The 27889-nt window shown below is 36.7% G+C and overlaps 1 protein-coding gene across 2 annotated transcripts in view; it reads right to left on the bottom strand.

Annotated features, from left to right (window-relative positions):
- PDGFC (platelet derived growth factor C) overlaps positions 1–27889 on the bottom strand; it is a 247743-nt gene that overhangs the window by 42266 nt on the left and 177588 nt on the right. For both annotated transcript variants that reach the window (XM_053583442.1, XM_053583453.1), the window contains exon 4: positions 14582–14762. In XM_053583442.1, the coding sequence (XP_053439417.1) occupies positions 14582–14762 (181 nt within the window). The remainder of the gene's footprint in view (positions 1–14581; positions 14763–27889) is intronic.

Raw genomic sequence — 27889 nt, forward strand, 5'->3', positions numbered from 1 at the left:
GGCTCAAGGAGTAGGGCGCCGGTCCCATATGCCGGAGGTGGCGGGTTCAAACCTAGCCCCGGCCAAAAGCCACAAAAAAAAAAAAAAGAAAATATCACACATTACTGTACTTTATTTTGAAAATAGTTTAACATTTATATATTGCAAAGCTAAATTTAATCTATAATTACTACCACATAAGATACCTGTTGGAGCTGAATCATATAAATTTTGCAGGAGAAAGGATTTAGTGGCACTAAAATTCTTAATCTCTCCTACAGATATGAAGGTCTTTTTAAGCCATCAGTTCTGAATCTTGATGTTGGTTTAAAACTAAAGGTTATTATCTTTAGCTCTTAGTATACTAAAACTTCATTAATCTTTGTCTTGGAGGCAGCAAAGCCTTATTCATGGATTTATTTATAGTGACTATTTATGTTTCACACATTTACTTTGAATCCCACATCAAGATGAGTGGTTTGTGGCAGGATTTTTGATTTTGTAATCTTTAATCTCTAGTAGATGTTTTACTCTAAGCTGCAATAACGGTTCTGCACCACACTACAATTTTATTTTTTAATTGGGGATTCATTGAGGGTACAATAAACCAGGTTACACTGATAGCATTTGTTAGGCTAAGTCCCTTTTGCAATTGTGTCTAGCCCCCAAAAGGTGTGGCACACACCAAGGCCCCACCTCCCTCCCTCCTTCCCTCTCTCTGCTCTTCCTTTCTCCACCCCTCCCAAAATTTTAGATGAAGATTATGAGATCACCTACCTCAGAATCGACCTTTCTCCTGACCTAAGTGAGTATTCTAAAGCTATTGTGTCATACAAAAACATACTCTCACTTGGTTATTCTTGATTTAGCCCTTTACAAAACCATGCACTAATCAAACTTCTTTTAAACTCCTATTGATGAAAATATTTTATATAATACTTTTACTTAATACTTCTTGTGGTGTCTTTTTATTTTTATTCATTCCACATTTCTTATGGAGATAGAAACTGACTTTGATGCAATCCACCTAAGTGGTGGTAATACACTGTATACACTGATTCAAGATGTCAGCATTGGGAACAATTTGGTAAAGAGTAGACAGGATCTCTCTGTATCATTTCTTAGAAATGTGAGTCAACATACAATTATCTCAAAATAGAACGTTTAAAAAGTTCTTTCTTGTTGAGCACAGATATTAGGAGGTATTATACTATGGTGAAAAGATGGGTTTTGATATAATGTTTCCATCTATGTGGTGTGAACCTTTGTCCAGCCACATTGCCTTCTCTGAGCATGCTGACTTCTTCCTACCTAAAATGGGGGTGATTGTTTACGGAGTTATTGTAAAGATCAAACATGGCTTGGTGTATGCTGTATACTGTCATTATTTTTATGGATATCCTGTTTTTTTTTAATCAGTTTAATGCAATCTTATAAAATTACTGTTAAAAATACAGTATCTCTGTGTCAAAAATCACATCTTACCATAGCCTCACAAGATAAGTAAGGAAGTATTAAGATAAAAACTTCCAGGCAGGGTGCAGTGGTGTAAGCTTATAAATCGTAGCACACTGGGAGGCCCAGGTGGGAGGATCCCTTGAGCTTAGGAGTCCCCAGACCAGCCTAAGCAAGAGGGAGACCCATCTTTACTAAAAATAGAAAAATTAGCCAGGTGTCATGGTAGGTGCCTATAGTCGCACCTGCTTAGGAGGCTGAGGCAGGAGGATCACTTGCACCCAGGAGTTCAAGGTTGCAGTGAGTTAGGCTGAGAACATCGTACTCCAGCCTAGGCTCTAAAATGAGACTCTGTCTTAAGTAAACAAACAAACGAATACTTTCAACAAATTAAATTTAACAGAGTTTAATCAAGCAAAGAACAATTCCCAAGTTGGACAGCCTGTCAAAGCAGAATAGGTTTAGAGCAGCTCTGGAGAAACTCATGGTCAAAGGGGATTTATAGACAGAAAAAGTGAAGCGACAAACAGAAAGTGTAAATGAGGTACAGAAATAGCCGGACTGGCTACAGCTCCACGCTTGCCTTATTTGAACACAGTCTGAACAGGTGGCCACCAGTGAGTGACTGAAGTGCAGCCGCGAGACTCCACTACTTGCTATTTTATAAACGTAGGTTACAACAGTTCACTATGTAAGTAGAACCCTTTAGGCTAAACTTAAAATATTTAAGAAGGCGGGTTTAGGCTAAACTTATTTTAACAGGCATGAAAATCAGGTACACAACAAAAAGGTCTAAGATCACATCAAAAGGTCCTAACCTGTTCAGTGATATGAAATTATGGCATCATGTATGACATCATGTAAAGAAGGACTGTGGCAAGCCAGAGGAAAGAGTGAATGGTAAGTGAACCCTTTTTATGAAATTCAGAATTCTATCAGAAGGGAAAGCATACGCTGGGTGTAAAGGAAAAGCACGATACTGAGATTGGTAACCAACTTAAATATACGTTTATAATGGGCTGTGTCCCAAATAGTGTTGTTACAACTGCAAACTTGAGTTGAATGTATCCCTCTTGACCTTTAGTCATAAAACATTAAACTTTAATTGGAGTTCCAAAAGGGACTAAGTGACATGTAAACACAACACTCAGATGAGCCAGTAACCTGCAGAAGATGGGGTCTGAAAGGCATCCCCCCCGGACTTCAAAAGAGAACACCACACTGTATGCCTGGATAAACTTGGGAGTTTTTTCTATTACCTTTATCAGTAATGGGATTAGGATACCACAAAACATCCCTCATCCTATTCCAAAAGGAAAGGAAAATATTTGCGTCAGATATTTGCGATGACTTCTAAAGAATCTCATCCAAAGCATGTGTCTTACGCTTTCGTACTTCCTCACTCAGGCATCGAAGTCAAGTTTTGGCATGCAGTGTCTGCCCGCCTCTCTCACACTTGAGTATCTTGCATATTTCTTTCTCTAAAACAATTCTTACACTCAATGCTATTTTATTAACTTATACCCAGCAGAAAAGTGTCCTAAATTTAACTCTATCAGAATGTTTTTCCACTGAGAAAGGCATTTACTCGTTAGCAATGTTATAAACATTTTAAAGCCCAATTTAGAGGAGGTGTTAGAGGCTTCACAAGCTGATTTGGAACCTTCTGCATTTATTTCTAATTCCTATCTCAGATTTTATTTTAGAATCCTTCAATAATAGTCGGTTCAATGCTTTCCTACTTATTCTTCCACTAAAAAGAAGTTTTTAAGTATAAACCTTGGCTTTCTTAAGCAACCTACCTTGGAAGTACTTAAGATAATTCTTGAATAAAGACTTACAGTGAGGAAGGGAAGGTCCAAGCCAGGTATTTCCATAATGGCTTTTATTCACCCTTAAACAAAACCTGACTTAACTAGAGAGGTAACACCTAGGCAGAGACAGGACCTTTGCCCTGGGGCCAAGACTCAAAGACAACCTGGAATTTCCCCTTTAGTTTTCTGAGGCTTTGGGTTTCCTACAGGTAGCTCCCAGCCCCCACCCAACAGCTGCAAAATGGGATTTCACACATACATTAGTCCTCACATTGTTGTTTCTCTTCCATTCATTCTAAATATTTATTGAGAACCTATTCTGTTTCAAACACTGCAGCACAGCCAGCCTAATTTCAAAGTAAAAAAGCAGAGTCTTTTGCATTCCAGAGTGACAGGCACATTCAGTAGGTGTTTAATAAGAGACTCTCTATTCACTAGGTCTACTTGCTTTCCAATTCCACTTTCCTATTTCTTTGTACAAATTCTAACATTCCATGTTTCCTTAATAACACAATTCCGAAAAATAGGCACTGTATTAGATGCAAATAAGATTGCTAGGATGTATCAAGGAACTGGGCAATTTTTTTTTAAAGTGATAACATTTGACTGATAAGGAAAATATTGACTGCATCTGCACATTTTGTCTTTTTTGCACTAAAGGGAACCTAAAAAAAAAAAAGCTTATGTTTCCTTTGCATTTTAAAGGTGATTTTTTGGAGAAAGTACAATGTAACTCTCAATATTTATCACCACTGTCATTTTCTAAACAAACAAAAAAACTTTTGATAAATTCCAATTTAGTTCACAATCTTAAAGTTTTCTTTTTTTTTTTTTTTTTTTTTTTTTTATTTTTGGCCGGGGCTGGGCTTGAACCCGCCACCTCCGGCATATGGGACCGGCGCCCTACCCGTTGAGCCACAGGCACCGCCCTCTTAAAGTTTTCAATGTTGAAACTTGATTACATAATAATCAATAGAAATAGTAGGTCAGTGTTTTAACAGGAAAATAAAGGTAGTGAATTGGGGAGGGGGTCTTAAATTTGCTATTCTTCTTTCAATGATCTTTCTTGTATTTCTCAAACCCATCTAGAGGCAGCCTGGCTTTCAAGGGATTAGGAAACCCCAATTAATACCTTCCTCAGTATTAATCTACAAGGTGGTATCAATATTGCATCGTGGAGATTAAATGAAATAAAAACACCCATTATAAGGCTCAACACTTATTTCAATCTATGTTCATTCTCTCTGTATGACTCAACTATTTTCAAATGAATACCATTAAACACTTCCTTTCCAAGAGCTTAGAATAAACATGCCTTTCAAAATTATCCCCTTCAAAAGTATACAACACTATCACATTTATTTTTTAGTTTTGTTCTCTAAGCCTACCAGAAGATGTACAAATGGTCAGTTACGATCAGATTTGTGTATTTCAAAGTAATCCTAAATAAATAACAGGTATGTCATCCTAATTAAAGAGCCAGGTAAAATGTTAATAGCTCCAGTTTTATTGTTAAAAGCATTGAAATACACTAAAAGCATGACTCTAATATAGTGATCCCTAACCTTTCTTGGTCCCAGGGATTGGTTTATGGAAGACAATTTTTCCAGGGCTGGGGTGGGGGTGGAATTAGATTCTCACACAACCCAGCTCCCTGGCATGCACGCACTGTTTAGGGAGGGGTTCACACTCCTATGAATGTCTAATTCATCCGCTATCTGACAGGAGGCGGAGCTTAGGCAGTGATCACAGCAATGAGGAGTGACTGTAAATGTAGAAGGTTAGCTTGATTGCTGCAGCTCACCTTCTGCTGTGGGGCCTGGCTGCTAAGGGGCCACTGACTTGTACGAGTCCAAATATAAATCATATTCTGCTTCCTTTGGTGACACCTACCGCATATTATGAATGAATCCTGGCTTGTATTCACTAGACTTGATACTTAGGCTAAAACAGAGTTCAAGATATGTGAAACAGCTAATTCGTATCAATCTTTATCTATGCTTTCTAACAATAAAAAAGTAAACATAATATAGTATAATCATGTAAACATCTTCTCTGGGGGTTTTATAGGCATGGGAGGCAAATGCAGTCCTGGTGTGTACTTCTCGGCTCACCTGTAAGCAATGAGCGTGGCGGCCATACGGTGCACCCTGCATTTGTATCTGACATAATTAGGATACAGTAGAGGATGTGGTGACGGGACCCCTGTGTGTGTGTGTGTGTGTGTGTGTGTGTGTGTGTGTGTTTCAAAGGCAGGATGGTGAAAGAAAGTAGTGACAGGTTCATCTTCCAAAGTAGATAATCCCTAAGCACTGGATATTTCTGAAACCAAAGAATCAAGAAATAGCAACCAAAGCATATTATATATACTTGTGGAAGTAAATCCTAACAATTAGTTAAAAGATTTGGAAGTGTTTGCCTATAGGAGTAGGGAAAGGGCACGTGGTGTGGCAGGGGAAGTGGTGTGAACTGATATTTTTGCACCAAGTGTGTATGTGCATAATTAATGCTGACAAAAGTTAGTAGTTTTTTTTGGCCAGGGCTGGGTTTGAACCCACCACCTCTGGCATATGGGGCTGGTGCCCTACTCCTTGAGCCACAGGTGCCACCCACATCACTGGAATTCTATGGGAAAGTTTCATTCTTGTTTTTTTTTTTGGCTGGGTCTGGGTTTGAACCCGCCACCTCCGGCCTATGGGGCCGGTGCGTTATCCCCTTGAGCCACAGGTGCCACCCTAGTTTCACCTTTTTTGCAACCCAGAAAAATAAACAAGAGAACATAGGTAACATAGGTTATATTAGTTATTAAGTATCTATCTAGAGTTATCAATCTGCTTCATAAAATATTCATGTTTTAATATAAAAAATGATTCCCCCAAATCGTGTAGCAATAATGACTGCATTCTGATCAAATTATAGTTTAGAACAATTTCCACTTCAAAATTCAATGTAGCTAACTTCTTGTATTAGAATCTCCATGCCTGAAAATGCAGGTAACCGGGCATTGCCTCAGACGAAGAGGATCAAGATCTCTGATATGTGATAACAAGCATTCTTAATAAGCTCTTGAAAAATTTTTATAGTATATTGAAGATCAAATTTATACTAGATAACTCCTACGATTTTTTTTTTTCTTCTGTAAGAGTTATGACTTGTCTCTGCTCTGACAAGCCGGTCTTTCTTCTCAACATCCTTCCAAACTAGTCATATGATACTTATATAGGTGCATATACATTTTTTCACCCAAATAACATAAGTTATCCGAGACCAAGGACAATATTACAGTCATCTTTCAATTTTCTCTCATCAGATATCCCTTAATAAGAGTTTATTGGAAGAATTATAGAAAAAGTGGATGGAGATACTGAAGAAAAATCATTTAACTTATAATTTTAACTTGCACCAAACTTACTTCTAGAGAACATTCTCTTCATCGGCCACATTAACTCATAGCTTTTTCATTTTTTTTTTTTTTATTGTTGGGGATTCATTGAGGGTACAAGAAACCAGGTTACACTGATTGCATTTGTTAGGTAAAGTCCCTCTTACAATTGCGTCTTGCCCCCATTGTTTGTGGATTTTCAATTAGTCTAAATTTTTATTTACAGCCCCCTTATAAAACAACTTAACAATGGTCTGTCTGCCTTTTACCATCCTTACAGACGTGCTTTTTCATTCTTTCCTTTCTCTTCCTTCCTTCCCTTCCTTTCCTTTCTTTTCTTTCTCAGTGAATTTATTTCTTAGCAAAGGATCAATTGAAACAAAAGGAATCAGCAGAAATGGAACAGTGACACTTGATGTTCATATGAAAGAGAGCACTGTGCCCATGGGGTAGAAATTGGACTGAAAAATATATTAAACAGCTCTTAGCCAAGTAAGAGTTTAGTCTCTGTAGCAATTGCATAATTTCCTTGATGCAAAACAATACTGTCAGCACAGGACTCCTTGCATAAATACACAAGTACATTGTATATTTTATTAAAAATCTAATCATTCAACAAGTGCTTCAGACTACAGTAGAGATACACAGTGCTTGAAATAAAAAAAAAAATCTAAGAGCAAAATTTTCTCTTAATTCTTTCTTGATATACAAAAACTTATTTTGAAATAAGTTTTCAAATGAATGTGTTTGCTTATTAACATAAGTTTAATATAATACTAGGGGAATGCAGCACATTACATGAAGATTTAACACTTCTAAAAATCTTGAGTACTTTCTACCTTTAATGTGATTTTTATTTTTTTCCTGTAGGATTGGTGTTATGATACTGCTCTAAGTATTTTTATTCTAGGCATGCTGCTTTTATTTCTAAGAAAATGAACCAACCAATTTGAAGCCTCACTTGAAAGTTGGTTGGAATTTTTCTTAACCCGAATATAAAAGTAAATTTGGCCTTCACTTAAGGATTTTCTTCACATGATATTAACAGTGAAATAACCTACTGGCATATGTCAAAAGGGATAAAAAAAAAAATCCTCTCTCCTGCTTTCTCCGTCTCTCTCCAATATTCACTGGTCTCTCTCCAATATTCACTGAGCCTCTTTGTTCTCCATATCCTGCATAATTAATAACTACTTTGGCAAACAGTCATGCATTCCTTAATAGAACCCCAGGCATCAAGAGTCCTTCTAACCCCTCCCTTGAGAAACCCTACACCCTTCCAGGGGCACACTGGCCCATACACTGACTGAACTCCGGGTAAGTCATTTACAAAATCACTATTAAGGAAAACAGATTTGGGGTGATAATGTGGCTACAATAGTTACATGCAATCTACATTATTACCTAATCTATGAATGTCATTTTACTAACAAAAACAACAAAAAAAAAATCGATATCCAAAAACGTGTTGTGGACTATATTTTTTAAAATCATAAAAACAACAGAAGAAATGTAGAAGCAACTTAAAATATGACATATAAATTTCACTGGGTGGTTATGAATTAAAGTGCTTTTCATTTAATTCATCACTCCTCACCTGCCCATCTTTTCAGGTAGTAAAAAGGAAAAAAATTAAAAATAGGAAGTCAATTGGTATGGTAGTTACAATATCTATGTCTCTTAAACTGAACTTACACATTCATTAAGTGGAAAAAGAGCAAATAAATTAATGTACATATTAATTATTCCTTTGATTACAAATCTTAGTTAAAACACTCTTAAAATATAATATTCAACAAAACCATGTAAGAAAAATCAACGGGAATTTAGACATTTTTCATAATGTCAACCAGAGTAGAAGAAAATCTTCAAATCTTGTAATCAAATAATTTACAAAAAGTATTATATTCAAGAAAAATAGTTCCATATATTAAGACTAAAATCAACTAAAAAAATCTAAAAAAATCAGATCTTGATTTATTTATTTGATTTTAAAGCGTAGTTTTTAAAACAATCTTCTGACAAAAACATGGCATTTTTATATTTTTTACTGAGAAATAAAACTAGCAATCAGGTCTTTTGGTACTGGAGGAAAAGATTATTATTTTCAGCCTTTGCAGTTTTCTCAACATTTTAAATAATGGTGATTATGCTACGGTACACAGAGAAAAACATTATATAATCTATTATAAATTACCAAAATTAAACAAGAAATTTTCCTTTCTTTCTCAGAGGGCTGAAATGTGTTCTGGGCTCTCACTGTGTGTGGCCTCCGAATGAAACAAGCTTGCACTGTTTTATTTCAGTTTTGCTTCATTTCTTCCCAAACAATCTCTCACTGCCAATCTACCAGGTCTTTTTTTTCTCCTCTCTTATCCATGAGAAAAAAAAAAAAAATCAAAGACATTATTAACTCCTTAGCCACAGTCATAAAAGCCAAATACTGTATCTACATTTGGCATCAATCAATCTGCATGAATTTGTTTTTTGTTATTTATTAATGGGGCAAGACTGGGAAATAATGTTTCCAGAAATAATTCTCTGCAACATTATTAACATGGTAAAATTTTAAATCTTTGTAGCAAATCTGCTATCATCTTTTTAAGAAACTAAAAATAGCTATAGCTCTAGATCATATAGCTCCAGCTTATGCTAAAGTTATTTTTTAAACTAAACCTACCTATAACACCAACTTAAAATAGTAAAATGGAGAGAAAACTTTTAGTTGTGTATTTATGTCTTATTGTAAGGGACTGGAGAATAGAGAAAACGGAGGTGATATCGTAACACAGTAGAACCTCTGTAAGTTGACCACCCTAAGGACAATAAACTGGTCAATATGCAGAGGTGGTCAACATAAGGAACTAGGCCTTCTACATGTGGTATATGTCTGGTCTGTGAATATTAGGTCAACTTGATGTGGTCAGCTATGGTGATTCTACTCTATAACAAAGGAAAACTATACATATATTTACAAAACACATATAAAATCTAAATTAGATCAGCATCAGTATGTTCAAAGTAAGAAGTCATCTTTTATTTAACTATATGCTCTATTATTCATAAGAGAGCTGGTAAATCATGTCACAAAAGTGAACATCATTTTTAACTGTAACCTATGTGGCAAAACTGTTTATGAGAAGATTAGCTACTGTATCATCTATCAAAACATTACCTCTAAGAGACATCAAGAATTTTTTTCTTTTTTTTTTTGAGACAGAGTCCCACTATGTCAACCTCGGGAGGGTGCTGGGGCGTCACAGCTCACAGCAACTTCAAACTTTTGAGCTTAAGCAATACTCTTGCCTCAGCCTCCCAAGTAGCTGGGACCACAGGTGCCCACCACAACGCCCATCTATTTTTTTTGTGCAGTTGTCATTGCTGTTTTAGCCGGGCTGGGCCAGGTTCGAACCCTCCAACTTCAGTGTATGTGGCTGGTGCCGTAACCTCTGTGCTATGGGTGACAAGCCCAGAATCAAGGGATCTTAAAGGATGACCAGAATCCAATAACCATCTGTGCTCCCCCCAAAAGCTGCAGTGTTACATCTCTACTTGTAAAATACGAAGCATCTCAAAATAAATTTTCTCTATATTCTGTGCTAGAGGAAACGTTATTTAACTCTTTGAAATTTTTTTTCTGGGTATGAATAATAAAAATATTCATTGGATTGACTATAAAAAGCAGGAAAGACTGTTTATACATGCAAATGTTTATGAAATCACTATTATGCACTGATTTCTTTAATTTCAGGGAATGTTCTAGTACAGCCAAAAAAAAAAAAAAACAGAGTAACCAGGGCAACTCTTTAAGTAAGACAAGAATGTATCTTTGGCGGCTGGGCACAGTAGCTCATGCCTGTAATTCTTTTTTTTTTTTTTTATTGTTGGGGATTCATTGAGGGTACAATAAGCCAGGTTACACTGATTGCAATTTTTGGGTAAGGTCCGTCTTGCAATCATGTCTTGCCCCCATAAAGTGTGACACACACCAAGGCCCCACCCCCCTCCCTCCTTCCCTCTTTCTGTTTCCCCCCCATAACCATAATTGTCATTAATTGTCCTCATATCAAAATTGAGTACATAGGATTCATGCTTCTCTATTCTCGTGATGCTTTACTAAGAATAATGTCTTCCACGTCCATCCAGGTTAATACGAAGGATGTAAAGTCTCCATTTTTTTTAATGGCTGAATAGTATTCCATGGTATACATATACCACAGCTTGTTAATCCATTCCTGGGTTGGTGGCGTGGATGTGGAGAGAAGGGAACACTTTTACACTGCTGGTGGGACTGCAAATTAGTACAACTTTTCTGGAAGGAAGTATGGAGAAACCTCAAAGCACTCAAGCTAGACCTCCCATTTGATCCTGCAATCCCATTACTGGGCATCTACCCAGAAGGAAAGAAATCCTTTTATCATAAGGACACTTGTACTAGACTGTTTATTGCAGCTCAATTTACAATCGCCAAAATGTGGAAACAGCCTAAATGCCCACCAACTCATGCCTGTAATTCTAACACTCTGGGAGGCCCAGGCGAGTGGATCGCCTGAGGTCAGGTGTTTAAGACTAGCCCGAGCAAGAGCAAGACCTCAGCTCTACTAAAAATAGAAATCTAGCCTGGCATTGTGGTGGGTGCCTTTAGTCCCAGCTACTCAGGAGGCTGAGGCAGGACGACTGCTCTTTGAGGTTGCTGTGAGCTATGACACCATGCACTCTACCCAGGATGACAGAGTGTAATTCTGTTCAAAAAAAAAAAAAAAGAGGAAATGGCTGAATTTCTACAAACTCTTACTGAGGAGCTGTGATGTGTTTGGCACTGTGCTGGGCAATCCTAACAAATCTCAGTGCAGGAAGATAACAGTCTAGTGAGAACTAGTGGTTAACACTATTTTCATCATTAGAAAGTTAAGAAATCATTGTGACCAAGTGGCTCCTGAGGTCTTATTTTGCCGTAGTACATTTGCCTTCAGCTAAGACCACTCACTACCTTTGGGGAACTGGGTATGCTGACATGAAGTTTATCCAGGGCAAAAAGAAAAAAAAAGAAGGATCAGAGATGATGCAAGGGCTCCGAAGAGCACTTGCACCTCAGCAAATGCCACTTTTGCATCTGCAGTCCAGGAGCACACTTTCTTCCTTACGGCTTTTATTCATCCGATGTGCAGATAAGATTGATGGATTGCTGCCCTGCCAGTAAGTGTTGGAGGCGAGAGGGGAGCATGAAGGAAGGGATGCCATTTGGCAGCATGCAATGATAATTCAAAACATTCTGCAAGGCTTAGAAGCATAATCGCTTGTCAAATTTTCACTCTTCAAATCCTGCCCTTCAGCAGGTAGTTATTAAGAGTAGGGTGAATGTGGCTGTAAGGAGTGATGGTTACGTGGAACTGAGACCGAAGACGGGTGAAGAAATGACAGGCAAATTGTCATAGAAAATTGAAACACAGAAGAACCAGGGTATGGGAGATGGTAAAATTCATATATCAATAATTTCCCCAGAAAGCAATATTAAAAATTAAAGCCACCGATTTGTACTTAGGCAAAGCAGGAGCCTACCTTCATGTTCTCTCGGTTCTCCCAGCCCAAGCCTTACTGCTTTCCTAAACAGAGCCATTTCCTCTGCCTTTCTGCCACAGATCTTTGTTATCCACAGCCCAGCACAGGCCAATTTTAGTGGCCACACAAAACATGGCTCAGCAGAGGCCGGGAGAGTAAATAACAACCATTAATGCCCATATTTACAACGTATCAAATGATGTCCATACCCATTTGAAAATGAACTGAATTTAATTTCAATGACAAAACCAGTGATATGCACTTGCCTTCAAGTCTCTCAGATGTAGCCTCTGGTCTCAGACACAGTAAGCGTCCGAAAAAAGGTCAAACGCAGGTGGCAGGGCCTTTCTCAGCCAAGAGGATGGGTGTCACTTTCAATAAATGTTGCAGTTTACCTCATCACAAGACTTGTGAATCTGACACACATTCACAGGTATAAGTGTCCCTATAGATTTCATTTAATCCACATAAGTCCTTGGGTACACAACCAGATAATCCATGTGGTCATAAAATCAGAAAAAGACCATCTTTAGTGGTGGCAAGTACATACTTTAGCTGTCACGTTTTATTCTGTGGGAAGATAGAAGATTGCTCCTCTATTGAAATTGATATGATATGAGCAGAGTGGTTCATTTAAAATACAAATACCCTCCTTAGTTTAAAGTTTATTATCAACATGAGTTTGGGATGAATAAAACCTTTCTTCTCAGAAGGACCTACTACTATGTTTTGTTCTGTATTTAAATATTTAAGAACCTTAGATGTATTAAAAACCCCAAAATGAGAGTATGGATTGCATCACTATGAATTAAGTGTGCCTACTAACTTAGCACATCTTATGTCAGAATCATCAAAATATCAACTTTTTATAGCTTTAAAATTTGTAATTTTGATCATATTTAAAAGCTGTATTTTAAAATATGACATATTTGTGTAAGAACTTCTGAAGTCCTACTATAAGAAGAACATGATATAATAACAAAAATGTAATCCTAGCACTCTGGGAGGCCGAGGTGGGGTGGAGGGATCTCTTGAGCTCAGGATTTTGAGACCAGCCTGAGCACAAGTGTGATCCAGTCCGTATAGCTGCTTGCCAGGTGTTGTTGCTGGTGTCTACAATCCCAGCTACTTGGGAGGCTAAGGCAGGAAGATCCCTTCAACTGGGAGTTTGAGGTTGCTGTGAGCTAAGCTGATCCCAAGTCACTCTACCCCAGGGCAACAGAGTGAGGCTCTGTCTCAAAAAGGAAAAAAATAACAAAAGGATTCCCAATGTTTTTGTTGTAGTTCAACACGTTTGGAATAACGCACAAAATACAACTCACAATTATAATTAAAGTAGATTTCTTAAATTCCAGTGTGGATTTCAAAAAAATCTCCTTTTCGGGGGGGGGGGGCACAAAGAGCCATTAATATTGAAACAGGAGAAATATTAAGATAAGTAGGAAAATAGAGATAATTAAATTCACCAATATATTGATTTGAAAAGAATTAATACTTAATACATTTTCTTTACTTCAAGCAAGGAAAAAAAGAAAAATGTTAGCAACATTTTTAAACCATACAAAAAAAATCATTGGTGGGTGGGTACAGAAAGGAATGATGCCACATTAATGGGAAAAAAATAGAAAAAGATAAGACTAAGGACATTGACATAGAATGTGGACTTTTAAGGCAATGCAAACATGAATTTAGTTAAAATGGTATTAATCGCAAATAGTATTGGCTTTCTAGGTCTGCAATGTATTCATTAAAAAAAATCTATATGTGAATTTGAAAATAAGAACAACAAAGGCTCCGAAACATTCAAAATTTACATCTTTAAGAGTAATATTTAATGAAATGCAAAACAGCATCCTATAAGAAAGGGTCACCAAATCCATTTGAAAAATAAAATGGTATTTTATTGAATATAGTTCAAACCAGACATTAATTCAGAAAGACATTATAGAATCCATATTTTGGAGGTGATCCCCAAATGATTAAAGAGTAATAATGGTTTATTTTGAAAGCTGTAACATTACTGCATTTTATTACAAAGTTCTATTAAACACAGCCTCAAAAGAAAAGTCATAAATAATGCAAATTTTCTGATTTTTCTCAAGAAAAATCCCTATATAATTTCTCATAATTACTGAAACATAAATCAGTGAGTTGGTGGTAGGAAACATAACCTTATAAATGGTGATTGATTTCATTCCACTGATAAGGTATTTAATATTGCTAATAGTCTACAGGGAGGACACAGTTACTTGTGATAAATACAGTGACATTTATGGTGGAAAACACCATTCAAGCTAGGAAAATGTTTTGCTTTGTTTTCTGATTCTCTTGTTTACAAAAGAAGAAAAACAGCTGACTCAATTAGACAAGGGGATGTCAAAGCAGTACTTACTGGCATGACAATGTCGTAGTGGATGCAGAACCCTGGTTCAGAAGGGAAATATTCATCAGAGACAAATCTTATTCTTATTTGATTTCCTTTGGAAATCTGTTTTCCTGGAACAGCACCAGAACCACACCAGCGCCCTAATATCGCTCCATCATTGGGGTCCTCAACTTCTACAAAATCATACCTGTAGAAAAGGCAAAGGGAAAAGAGATACCAGGTCATGTTCCAATTATTTCGATAATTCTAAATTCTATGTCTCCATGTGTTACCAATCCATGAACAGCAGCAATGCGTTAATGACCAATTTAACTGGGTACATATGATGAAATTGTCCAGAGGAGAGACCCAACTGAAGATGAACTCCCAGCTGAGGAAACATGAGTATTCTATTTGCAGCCCTCCAGTTTTGCTGTTTACAAATTCTACACTCAGTAAATAGCCATATTAAAACTCAAATATTTTGTAAGGAGCAACCATATTTGACTTTCAATTCATGAATAATTCAATTTAATTTCTGCTTGGAAGAGAAAGTCTCAGTGCACTCTTAATTGCTGTCATTACTGTCCCCCATCCCCCCCCCCATGTTCTGAGAGTTACGCTCTCATGCTTCCCAGGCTCTCTCTGCTCACTCCTGAGGCAGCTTTCCTAGAGCCACACCCTGCACCCCCTCAGGTCCTACTCTTCTGCCTCTGTGGGGCTTTCCTGGGTGTCCTGGCTCACTGTCATCTTTGGGAATAAATACATACATGTTTTTAGCATTAACCGAATATACACCTATGTAAGTGACTCCTCTTCATAGCTAGGTTGTCAGTCTTTGAAAAAAGGAATCAGTTATTATATATAGTAAAACCTCCGTACGTTGGCCACCCCAGGGACTGTAACAAACTAGTCAACACATGGAGCTGGTCAACATGAGGAATGAGCCTGCTATACTGATACGTACATGGTGCATGTCTGGTCTAGGAAAATTAGGTCAACTTAAGCAGGTGGTCAGTGCAGGGAGGTGGTCGACTGTGGACGTTCTACTGTATTTCTGTTTTGCATTTCACTACACACTATGTCTTTCATATAAGGAATAAATCATGATTTGTTTTAAACAAATGCCAACTTTTGTTTGGAAGGTTTAGACGAGAGGTGCTCATGGAGAGCAGCAGTGCCTCGTGAGAGAATGTTTCCAGAAATCTGTAGAAACAATTTTGGGTTGTCTCAATGACTGATGTGGGTGGGTACTACTGAAATGCCCAGGAGTGCTCAACATTGAAAAGTCCTGAAAATGAGTATTTGCCTCCTGTCCATTATACCTTTCAAACAGTCCAGCGGATATTTCATGGAGGTGAAATTTATGTTCTCATTTATCAGAGTCTAGATCCTAACATTATCTCATGTGGAAGCACGTAACACCAAGTTCTACATTGTTTTAGTTTGAGGTAAATTTTCAAGAAATTCAACTATCAAATGAAGCCGAGTTTCTGTATCTTGTTTAGAACTTTGCTAAGAGCTACTCTTCTGGAGAAACATGTCGCCAACACAGGCATACTAGTTATACTATTGGCAGCAATAAAACAATTAAACACATTCATATTAGTCTATATTTATAGCTGTCACAATCACAATGAATCTACCTAAAAGACGCAAACATCTGACTTCCTTTTATTTTTCTGGCATATTTGCTATTTATTTATACATTGAAATACATCATTTTCATCTAAATTGGTCTGCTATTATTTCATCTTCAAATAATATACAGGCCATCATCTTTATTTCCTAAATAATTTCACATATAAATAGAAGATCGTGTCCATGACCTGCACTTCAGCACACTAAACAGGGCACTGCAAAACTTCTGTTAAAAGGCAAGTCTCAAGTGGTCGAAAACTACTGATAGAAAAATACGTAGTCTAATCTCAGTAGCTACTAGACAAACAAATAAAATACATTTTTATGTAGTATTTAATTTATAGAAGAAAAAATTGTTGAAAAGGGCTGGGCACAGTTGCTCATACCTGTAATCCTAGCACTATGGGAGGCCAAGGTGGGTGGATCACCTGAGCTCAGAATTCCAGACCAACCCTAGCAAAGTGAGATACCTGTCTCTACCAAAAACAGAAAAACTAGCCGGAAGTTGAGACAGGCTCCTGTAATCCCGGCTACTCGGATGGCTGAAACAAGAGGATCACTTGAGCCTGTCAGTTTGAGGTTGCTGTTAGCTATGACGCCATGGGTGGACGGAGTGAGGTTCTGTCTCAAAAAAAAAAAAAAAATTGTTGAAAAAAAGATAAAATACATAATGAAACAATTAAACTTAAAAATCCTCCTCCTAAGTTAGTATCCAAGTATCTCTCCAAGAGATATCCAAGTATCTCTCTTATGCCACGTAACTTAAATTGTTTTAGCCTCATTTTCCTCATTGGTAAATGGAGGAGAATGCTACCTAACTCACAGAGATATTTTAAGGAAGGTGGGATCGCCCATCATGTGCAGGGCCTGAAATACTGCCAGCACAGAGCTGCCACTCCAGTCTGTCCCCCACCTCTGCCCTGCATACCTCCCCCGCTACACACACCTAACTTTGAGCATGACCGTGGGAGTTTCAAAGCAATAAATAAGAAAAGCTAAATACAAAGCGGAAATGAGATATTTTTGCTATACCATATGACAAGTTCAGGGTTATGAGTTACAAGGGCATCAGCCCACTGTATAACCTTGCCAGGAGTTTTAGTGTATGTGTGTGTTGGGGTAAGAGATGGGGGGTGTGAGGGAGGAGTTGAGTAGAGCAGACCGAAGTGGGTATTTCAGCCATATCTGGTATAAAAGTTGATAATGAACATTTTTGTCAAGTAGTCATTTTTCTGTCAAGATTGTCTACATGTGAAACAAAGCTTCCATTCATGAAGTACCTGTTTGTCTTCTGCTTGAGAGGGAAGTTTTACCTGATGTGAGTTACCACCCTGATTTCTGCAAGTGTTTGTGAAGCACTGACTTGGTGCAAACTCCTGGGCCAAAAACTCAACGGACAAATATTAAACTAATGTTTCTTTGGGTTCTGGGTTCATAAAACACACTGGTAAGTGCTCTAAAAAAAGTATGTAAGAAATCACTGTGGCATACTGGAAAATAAAGAGTAATTCTGCACAGTAAGATAAAGGCTGGCTTCCGAGGCTTGACATTGGGATGTCAGTGAGTATTGACTGGCCCAGGGGGAAAGGAGGGGGAGTGGAAATGCGTTCCGGCCAGATGCACAAAGTGCCTGATGTAACAGAACGGAAGGGGCCTGGGCATGCTGAATTGTGAATAGATGGGAGAAACCACAAGAAAAGATAGAGTGCAGGTGGAAAACCTGACCCAGGAGAGAAGGTATCGGCATTTCCAAGTAAGAAGTTAGACTATTATTTTCTAGGCCAGCATTGCACCTAAGTGGGCATAGTTTTAATGGGCTCTATGTCTCTTGAAAAATTTTAAGTCAACATTTTAAAAAATGACATTTCATAGGAAACCTGGGTTTATGGCTTAAAAAACAAAAACAAAAACAAAACTAAAGACCGGTAAATACGAAACATCATTAGCTTTAGTGTGACTTCCTGAGGGCTCATCTCCAAAACTGGTCTCAGCTCCGGGAGGCAAGGTGTCTTCGGTAAATTTACTGTTTTATCCTTAGCACAAACAAACATCCCAGACATATAGTAAAATTCAGCATCGGTGCTGGATGAGTGAAGGGATGAACACTTGGTCTTAATACCAGCTGAGGCTGGGGCGAAGTGGAAATCATGTTAGATGAGATATGTTCTTTCTCGTCTTTTAAAAAATCCCTGTTACCCTCTGTGCTTTTAAAGGTACCCAGGTCTCTTCATTTATTTACATTCTTTGCTCCAGAAAGCAGCTGAGGCTGCCATCCTCGTGCTTAGGAAGCAGAGCTTCTGGAGGTTTCATTGAGGGGAGCGACACATCCATAGAATCATCTCATATCGAGAAATGCCAGGAAACAATAATATTTCAAGTGTAGGTCAAAAGAAAAGAGCCTTTAATAACAAAAGCACACTGAGAAGTATCAGTCAGAGGAACTGGAAAGCCATTGGGAGTGAAGACACAGAAGCTAAGGTAAGAGGGAAGGGAAGATTTCCAGCAGAGACAACAGTGCCCAACAGTACCACATGCTTAAGAAGGATCCAAAGACGTACCCACTGGATCCGGCCATTATGAAGTCATTTTCAATAAGCTGACTAGGCAGTTAAAATTTTTCTTGCAATATTTCAAAATAACTATTAACATCTTTCTAATATAACAGCATCCTAAGAGAAAAAAATATTCTATTCGGTAAGCCTAAAATTAACAATGCATATAACTATTTTATCCTAGATAATTTTTTTTTTTTTAGTTTCTGTTGAAAAAGAAATTCCAATATGGGTTTATCTAATCTCCAAGTTCTTTAAAGGTATTTCAAGAGGATTTTGAACCACATATAGAAATATGTGGATTATAAATGCTGAGTGCATTAAGGAATAAGTCGGTTTTAACTTTGGGCTTATCTAATTTATATCCTGATACAAAAATCACTGTCCTGTAAATAGGAGAAGGGTGATGACTGCGTTATTATGTATTTCATGAATATTTCCTACAGAATTTGATGCCATTTATGAACTAAACTTAATCTCTATAATATTTTTCTTTATTTGCAGCCAGACAGCTGGCAATTCATCCTACATGCTCATGCAAGTCTGGTGCACACATTTATCATAGTGCTTAAAAAAAATCTATAGTTTTTGCATTCCTTGAAGGTTAAATAAAATGAACATCTAAAAAATTCCCATGCTGTTTGCCTATAAAGCAGGAGAACTTAGTATATACTACTAATTGTTTCACAGTCAATTAGTCATTTCAAGATGTTCTTCAGAACAGGTGTCATAAAAGAATATAATTCAACAATTCATCCAGTTATTCTACTATTATTTTAAAGGTCATACCCAGTAACCATTAAGATGTCTATGGAACTTAAAGGCATTAATGAATTTCTTCTTAATCAAAACAGCAAATCCCATTAGTTAAAAAACCTGGTTACATGAATAGTATTTTTTTTTTTTTTTTTTACTTAAAGAATATTCAAGTTCTTGTAAAACAGACCAACTGAAAATCGACCTGTAAAGTATGCCCAGGTCTCATCTTCAAATAGCAAAACAAAAACAAAAATAAACAAAAAAACCCCCAAACCCACATATAGCTATATATCTATATAGTCACTCGATTCCATGTTTTCTTTCAACTTGTTTGAGAAGGTAGGGTAAGACTGGGAAAATAATAACGCATTCCATCCAGCCATTTTCTCTAATAATTTGAGATTTCCTGACACAAAGCCATTTGCAGAATACGGGATTCATGGCAGAAGTTTATGGGCTGATATAGTTTAACGTAGCTCAAACACCAAAAAGAAAATGAAGGGAGAAAACAATGATGAAAAACGTATCTATAGTTCATAGCCAAATAAAAGGGAGAAAATAAAAATAAGCAATACCGACACATAAAAATGAAATTACAAAACACAACCATCCCTAAAATTCAAAAATCTATACACGCCCAGGTGACGGCTCTGGAGACACGGTAATCCTTCCACTATGCTCTTAGGTATTAATTTCCATCATGCACAATTGCCCACATCAGTATTTAAAGGATTTGCTAAGCCTATTTTATGAGCCAATCGAACATCACTTTCTCATGGCAACATGATACAGAACACACAGCCACTAAGTGGTTTATAATGATCACTCCCTTTCTCCACCGTACCCCCGGGGACCCGGGGAGGATTTATGTTCTTTTATGGTTAACAAACAAGTCTGGTGTTGTAGACAAAATTTTCAGTCTCATGTGAGAATTTAAAAACGCTGAGGACAAGAGGTCTTCTTTCTTACTCCTAAGGACTGTAAGGAGTACACCGAAGAAATAAATTCACCGTAATTGTCAGACACCCGGCTTCTTTCAACAGAAATAAACCAACCCTGCAAAACAGGCTGTTTCTAGTTCCTACTGACTAAAACCCTGTCAATTAAATCTGCCCCATGAATTCTCAAAGTTGACGGTACTGTGAAAGCCTGCCAACAAATGAACGTGGACTTTAAAAAGGCCCAGTTCTGCAAGTGTCAACTGGAGTCTGAGCTCGTTGGGAAAGGTAATAAAATTAAAAAATGACAACTATTCTACAGTGCTTATGGGCTGATACTTTAGCAAAATGCGATTCATACACTAAAATAGAAATTTTAGGCTCCTATTTGGAGACAAAAATATTTATCTGTGTTTTAACTTACATATCATTTTAAAATAATAAAAATTACATTTATTAAGCGAATCCTAAATGCCATGCACTTTTCTTAGGTGATTTTTATACATTAACTCATTTACTCTTCAGAACAATCATAAAAAGTTAACACTGTCACTGTGCCCATTTTATAGGCTACAAAAAAAGGAAAAGCTAAGTAATTTGGCCAAGGTCACACAGTGACTAAATATAAAGCCAAGGCTTCAATTATAGCAGCCAAATTCCAGAGCTCATGCTCTTAAGTGCTAAAGCCACACTGTTTACTATTTAAAAATGTCTACGTAATTACATTTGCTTTATTCTGAGCCTAATTGCAGATAATTTGTGTATCTTTATCCAAATTGGCCAACTGGCCTGGGCTAGAGAAATATTATGACCATTACAAATAAAACTAATCAATCAGCTTGATAATTTGGTCATATACATTCTACAGATATTTATTTCAAGTAATTTGGCAATATTTATTAGTAGCCACTTTAAATTCTTCATGCGGAGTTTTAAATCTACCTGGGAAATGTGTAAATCAAACCAATAAGCATGGTTTACAGAACTAACTGCACATGAGGGAGTAATTCTCATAAAAACATGAGCGTTCTATCAGGGAGAAATGGTTAAAATTGTGCATGGTGGGAAACTAATAGTTTAAAATTATCTTATTACTAAATAAAAATAATCCCAATACATACATCATGAGTTCAACTTACAAAGCTTGTGACATTAAGCAAATCAAAAGAAATGTAAGTTGAAAACTAATGGTGATAAAAGCTGTAAGAGATATAATCAAAACAAAATGAAAATTCAAAATTCAAATCAAAAGCTGGTTCTTGATAAGGAGATGGAGGGCTAGAGTCCGAGGGGAGAGTTGGAGGCGGGGGAGGGAGGGAGGGTGAGCAAATGAATCAAGAATTTTCAAAGTTACCAATGAGCAAAAAGATAAAATCACAGATAAGAACATACTGAAAATTTATAAGTGGGTTTTATGTAACTTTTTATGTAACCTGAAAACTAGATGAGATGGATAACTAGGAAAATGTAAATTATCAGTATTTCCTGAAAAAGTAGGAAAAGTTAAAAGACTAAAAACTAAAAGACATTGAAGAGACAACGCCGCGACCCTTTAATACAGTTCCTCATGTTGTGTTGACCCCTAACCATAAAATTATTTTCGTTGCTACTTCATAACTGTAATTTTGCTACTGTTATGAATCGTAATGTAAATATCTGATATGCAGGATGTATTTTCATAGTTACAAAGGGGTCGCGAACCACAGGTTGAGAACTGTTGCTCTAAAAGAATTTATAATTGGAAAAATAATTGAAGATGGCAGATAACTTCTTAAACAAAAATTTAAAAAGCTGGCCTAAATCTGGCATGAAAGTTCTGTGAAATGGCATTACTAAACATTAAAATGAAGACTAATTTTAGGAAAAAACAGAAGGAAATGCAAACTTTCCCAAGTAAAAGTTAATCCAGTATCATTCATCTGTGGCTTAAAGAATATACAAGCATACCTTGTTTTACTGTACTCTGCTTTAATGCTTATTCCATTTTTTATATATTGAAGTCCAGTAAGTCTATCTGGGCCAGTTTCTAACAGCATGTATGTGTGTGTGAGAGAGAGAGAGAAAGAGTCACGTTCAAGTAATTCTTGCAATATTTCAAACTTTTCCATTACTATTAGGCCTGTCATGGTGATCTGTGATGAGTGATGTTTTATGTTACTATTGTTATTAATTTGGGCCACTATGAACCTCACCCAAATAAGACGGCAAAGTTAATTGGTAAATGTGGTGTGTGTTCTGACTGCTCCACATTCCTGAAGCTCCTCTGTCTCTCTTCCTCTTCTCGAGCTTCCCTGTACTCTGAGACATAGAATATTGAAGTTAGGCCAATTAATAACCCCACGATGGCCTCTAAGTGTTCAAGTAAAAAGAAGAGTTGTATGTCTCTCACTTTAAATCCAAAGCTAGAAATGAGTAAGTTTAGTAAGGAAGGCATGTGGAAAGATTTTCATAGCTAAAGAGGGGAGGTCATTACCTGGCTTTGAAGCTTCAAGGGACAGTCTAAGTCTCCTTTAAGGCTAATGGAGCTGGTGACTTTAAGTTGAAAACAGTGTTCAGTTATCATTCTGAAAATTCTAGGGCTTTAAAAAGCTATGGTAAATCTATTCTTTCTATACTCCATAAGTGGGACAACAAAGCCCATAGCTTATCTGTTTACATCATGATTTACTTGAATATTTTAAGCCCATCACTGAGACCTTCTGCTCCGAAAAAAAATATTCCTTTCAAATTACCACTGCTCACTGACAATGGTCACCTCGATGCTCTAAAGAAGATTTCTGTACAAGGAGATTCATGTTGTTACCATGCCTGATAATACAACATCCATTTTGCAACCCATGAATCAAGGAGGAATTTAAACTTCCAAGTCTTATTATTCAAGAAATAATTGTATGGGCAGCGCCTGTGGCTCAAGGAGTAGGGCGCCGGTCCCATATGCCGGAGGTGGCAGGTTCAAACCCAGCCCCGGCCAAAAACCAAAAAAAAGAAAGAATTGTATAAGGAATTAGTTGCCATAGATAGTAAGTCTTCCAATGGATCTAAGCCAAGTGAATTAAAAACCTTCTGAGAAGGATTCCCCAGGATAGAAACCATGAAATACATTCATAATTCCTTGAGGAAGTCAATATACCAACGTAGGTAGGAGTATAGAAGAACTTGATTCCACCCACATGGATAAAAACATCCATGGAGGAAGTAACTACAGATGTGATAGAAACTGCAAGACAACTAGAATTAGAAGGAAAGCCTGAAGATGTGACTTCATTGCTGCAATCTCTTGACGAAACTTGAATGGGTAAGAAGTTGCATTTTATGGAAGAGCAAAGCAAATAGTTTCTTGAGATGGAATCTACACTTGATGAAGCGTGAAAGCTGTTGAAATGACAACAGAGGATTTAGAATATCACATAAAAACTTCGTTAATAAAGCAGCAATAGGGTCTGAGAGGACTAATTTCAATTTGGAAAGAAGTTGTACAATGAATAAAATGCTATCCAATAGAATCACAAGCCACAGAGAAATTGCTTGTAAAAGGAACAGTTAACCAATAATGTTGTCTTATTTTTAAAAATTGTCACAGCACCTCAACCTTCAGCAACCACCACCTTGATCAGTCAGCAATCATCAACATCAAGGTAAGAGTCTCTACCAGAAAAAAGATTATGACTTGCTGAAGACTTCATGACTGTTTGCATTTTTTAGTAGCAAAGTATTTTTAATAAAAGCATATACATTTTTTAGAGGTAATGCTATCTCATGGTTTAAAAGACCATGGTATAGTGTAAACATAAGTATTATGAGCACTGGGAAATCAAATATTCATGTGACGTTGCACTGGTGTGAGACCTAACCAGCAATACCTTTGAAGTTTGCTTGTAATAATTTATGACCAAGTAAGTATGCATCTAGTTCATCAATATGAAGATTATAAGAATAACTCTTTGGAGTGCTAAAAGGACAAAACTGTATGATCATACTAAAAAATGATGAAACAATAAAAATGCAAATATGTAGATAAAAAACTATGAATAGCATAACATTTTCAAATTAAAGTAAAAAATTATTCAACAGAAAGTAACTGCAAACATATTACATAATTAAAGTCCTTCTCATTAAACTTAGAACAAAGCTAGGGATGGCTATTTACACCACTAATTTTCAATATTTTGCAGAAAGACTATAGTTGATTTAGTAATAGAAGCAAGAAAAAAAGTGGTAATAGAAATAGAGGAGACAAATGATTCTTAGTCGGTAATAGATTCTCTGGAGAACAGATTGTGGTTTGCTAAGCAAAGAGGCTAAATGAGCTTGACAATTCATGTGTGGCATGAGACGGCTTGGAGCATGGTATGGAACGTTGGACATACCCCCAAAGAATGGTTACAGGCTATATATATTTTTAAGGAATTGGTATTAGTCAGAAGTCAAAAATGATCCCAAAGCTTCTAGCTTTTAAAACCACTCAGATATTAATAAGATAATTCAATAACATAAGTAAATATAAGTAAGATCAATATAAATATCAGTAATTTTTCTTTTCCACGGGGGGGAGGGAGGGGGAGGGCAAAGAGAAACTAAATAGGAAAAAATACCTTTCACGAAATTTTTAAAATGCATTGCAAAAAAGTATAGTAATAAAATTAACCAATAAAATATGAATACTATATGAGTAATACACACAATATTACTGAATGACAAAAAGCATGAATTAATTAATTTCAGAATATTATAGGGGCACAGACACTTTGGTTACATGAGTTGCCTTTATATAGTGTGAGTCAAAGTTATGAACGTGCCTATCACCTAAATAGTGTGCCTTGTAACTGCTTGGTGTGAACTAAACATCCCCTCCTACCCCCTCCACCTGTTTGATTTCCATTGATTTTTGCTACCCTATGAATACACATAAGTGTCGATTGATTAGTTCCAATTTAATAGTGAATACATGTACTGTTTGTTTTTCCATTCTTGGCATACTTCCCTTACAAGAATGGTCTCCAATTCCATCCAAGTTGTTATAAACATTATCAGTTCACCATTTATTTTTACAGCCGAGTAGTACTCCATGGTGTACATATACCACATTTTATTAGTCCACTCATGCATTGCTGGGCATTTGGGTTGATTCCACATGTTTGTGATTGTGAACTCTGCTACAGTAAACATTTGAGTGCAAGTGTCTTTTTTGATAAAATGACTTTTTTCTTTTGGGTAAATACCCACTAGTGGGATTGTTCTGTCAAATGGTAGGTCTACTTTTAGTTCTCTGAGGATCTCCATAGGACGTTTTTCTTTTTTTAATTATTATTTTTTATTAAATAATAACTTTGTACATTGATGCATTTATGGCATTCAGGGTACTGCTTCAATATACAATGTGAAATGTTTACATTGAACTAACACATCCATCACAATTATACTCCTTTCTTAATAGTTTTGAAATGTACCATTGCATCATGCACATTAGGTGAGGTCCCCCAAATACCCTCCCTCCTCCCATATCCCCTCTCCCCTCCCCTCTCTGTCCTCTTCCCTTCTACTTTCTGGACTATAGTTAGTTTTGCCGTTCATATGAGTGTGTAGGTGATTGTATATTGATTTCATAGTAGTATTGAGTACACTGGATACTTTTTGCTCCATTCTTGAGATACTTTACTAAGAATAATATGTTCCAGCTCCATCCAGGTAAACATAAAAGATGTGAAGTCTCCATCTTTTTATGGCTGCATAGTATTCCACAGTGTACATGTACCACAATTTGTTAATCCATTCATGGGTTGATGGGCACTTGGGCTGTTTCCATGTCTTGGCTATTATGAATTGGGCTGCAATAAACATTCTGGTGCAAATGTCTTTGTTGTAAAATAATTTTTGATCAACTGGGTATATACCTAGTAGAGGAATTGCAGGATCAAACAGTATGTCTACTATTAGTTCCTTGAGTGTTCTCCAAACTTTTTTCCAAAAAGGTCCTATTAGCTTGCATTCCCACCAGCAGTGTAGAAGCGTTCCCTTCTATCCGCATCCATGCCAACATCTGTAGTTTTGGGATTTTGTGATGTGGGCTAATCTGACTGGAGTTAGATGATATCTCAAAGTGGTTTTGATTTTTATTTCTCCGATGATTAAGGATGATAAGCATTTTTTCATGTGTTTGTAGGCCATGCGCCTGTCTTCATCAGAGAAGTTTCTGTTTAAGTCTCTTGCCTACATAGAAATGGGGTCATTTATTCTTTTCTTATTGATTAGTTTGAGTTATCTGTAGATTCTAGTTATCAGACCTTTGTCAGAAACATAACCTGCAAAAATATTCTCCCATTCTGATGGTTGTCTACTTGCTTTACTTACTGTGTTCTTGGCTGTGCAAAAACTTTTTAGTTTGATCAGATCCCAGTAATGTATTTTTGGTGTTGCTTCAATTGCCTGGGAAGTCTTCCTCACAAAATATTCTCCCAGGCCAATTTCTTCAAGTGTTTTCCCTGTACTTTCTTTTCGTACTATTATAGTCTCGTGTCTTAAGTTTAAATCTTTTATCCAGTGAGAATCAATTTTTGTTAATGGTGAAAGGTAGAGGTCCAGTTTCAGTCTTCTACAGGTCACCAGTCAGTTCACCCAGCATCATTTTTTAAATAGGAAGTCCTTCCCCCACTGAATATTTTTGACAGGCTTATTGAACATCAAATGATGATAAGTAGCTGGGTTCATCACTTGGTTCTCTATTCTGTTCCATAAATCTACCGCTCTGTTTTTGTGTCGGTACCATGCTGTTTTGATCACTATAGATTTATAGTATAGCCTGAAGTCTGGTAATGTGATACCTCCTGATTTGTTCTTATTTCTGAGTAGTTTATTTGCTATTCAAGGTTTTTTTTTTTTTTTTCTGATTCCATATAAAACAAATTTTTTCAAGTTCTTTAAAATATGACAATGTGCTTTAATAGGGATTGCATTAAATCTGTAGATTGCTTTGGGTAGTATGGACATTTTAACAATGTTGATTCTTCCCAGCCATGAGCATGTTTTTCCATTTGTTAACATCTTCAGCTATTACTTTTCTCAGAGTGTCATAGTTCTCTTTATAGAGATCTTTCATGTCCTTTGTTAGCTAAATTCCCAGATATTTCATTTTCTTTGGCACTATTGTAAAAGGAATAGAGTCCTTGACTATATTTTCACCTTGACTATTGTTGGCATATATAAAAGCTACTGACTTGTAAGCATTGATTTTGTATCCTGAGACACTGCTGTATTCCTTGATCACTTTAAAGAGTTTTGAAGTTGAGTCCCTGGGATTTTCCAGGGATAAGATGATATCATCAGTGAAGAGTGAGAGTTTGATCTCCTCTGACCCTATTTGGATACTCTTGTTTGCCTTCTCTTGCCTGATTGTGATGGCTAAGACTTCCATTACTATGTTGAATAGCAGTGAAGACAGTGGGCATCCT

The sequence above is a fragment of the Nycticebus coucang genome, chromosome 1 (genome assembly GCF_027406575.1).
Source record: "Nycticebus coucang isolate mNycCou1 chromosome 1, mNycCou1.pri, whole genome shotgun sequence".
In the NCBI taxonomy this organism is placed as follows: Eukaryota; Metazoa; Chordata; class Mammalia; order Primates; family Lorisidae; genus Nycticebus; species Nycticebus coucang.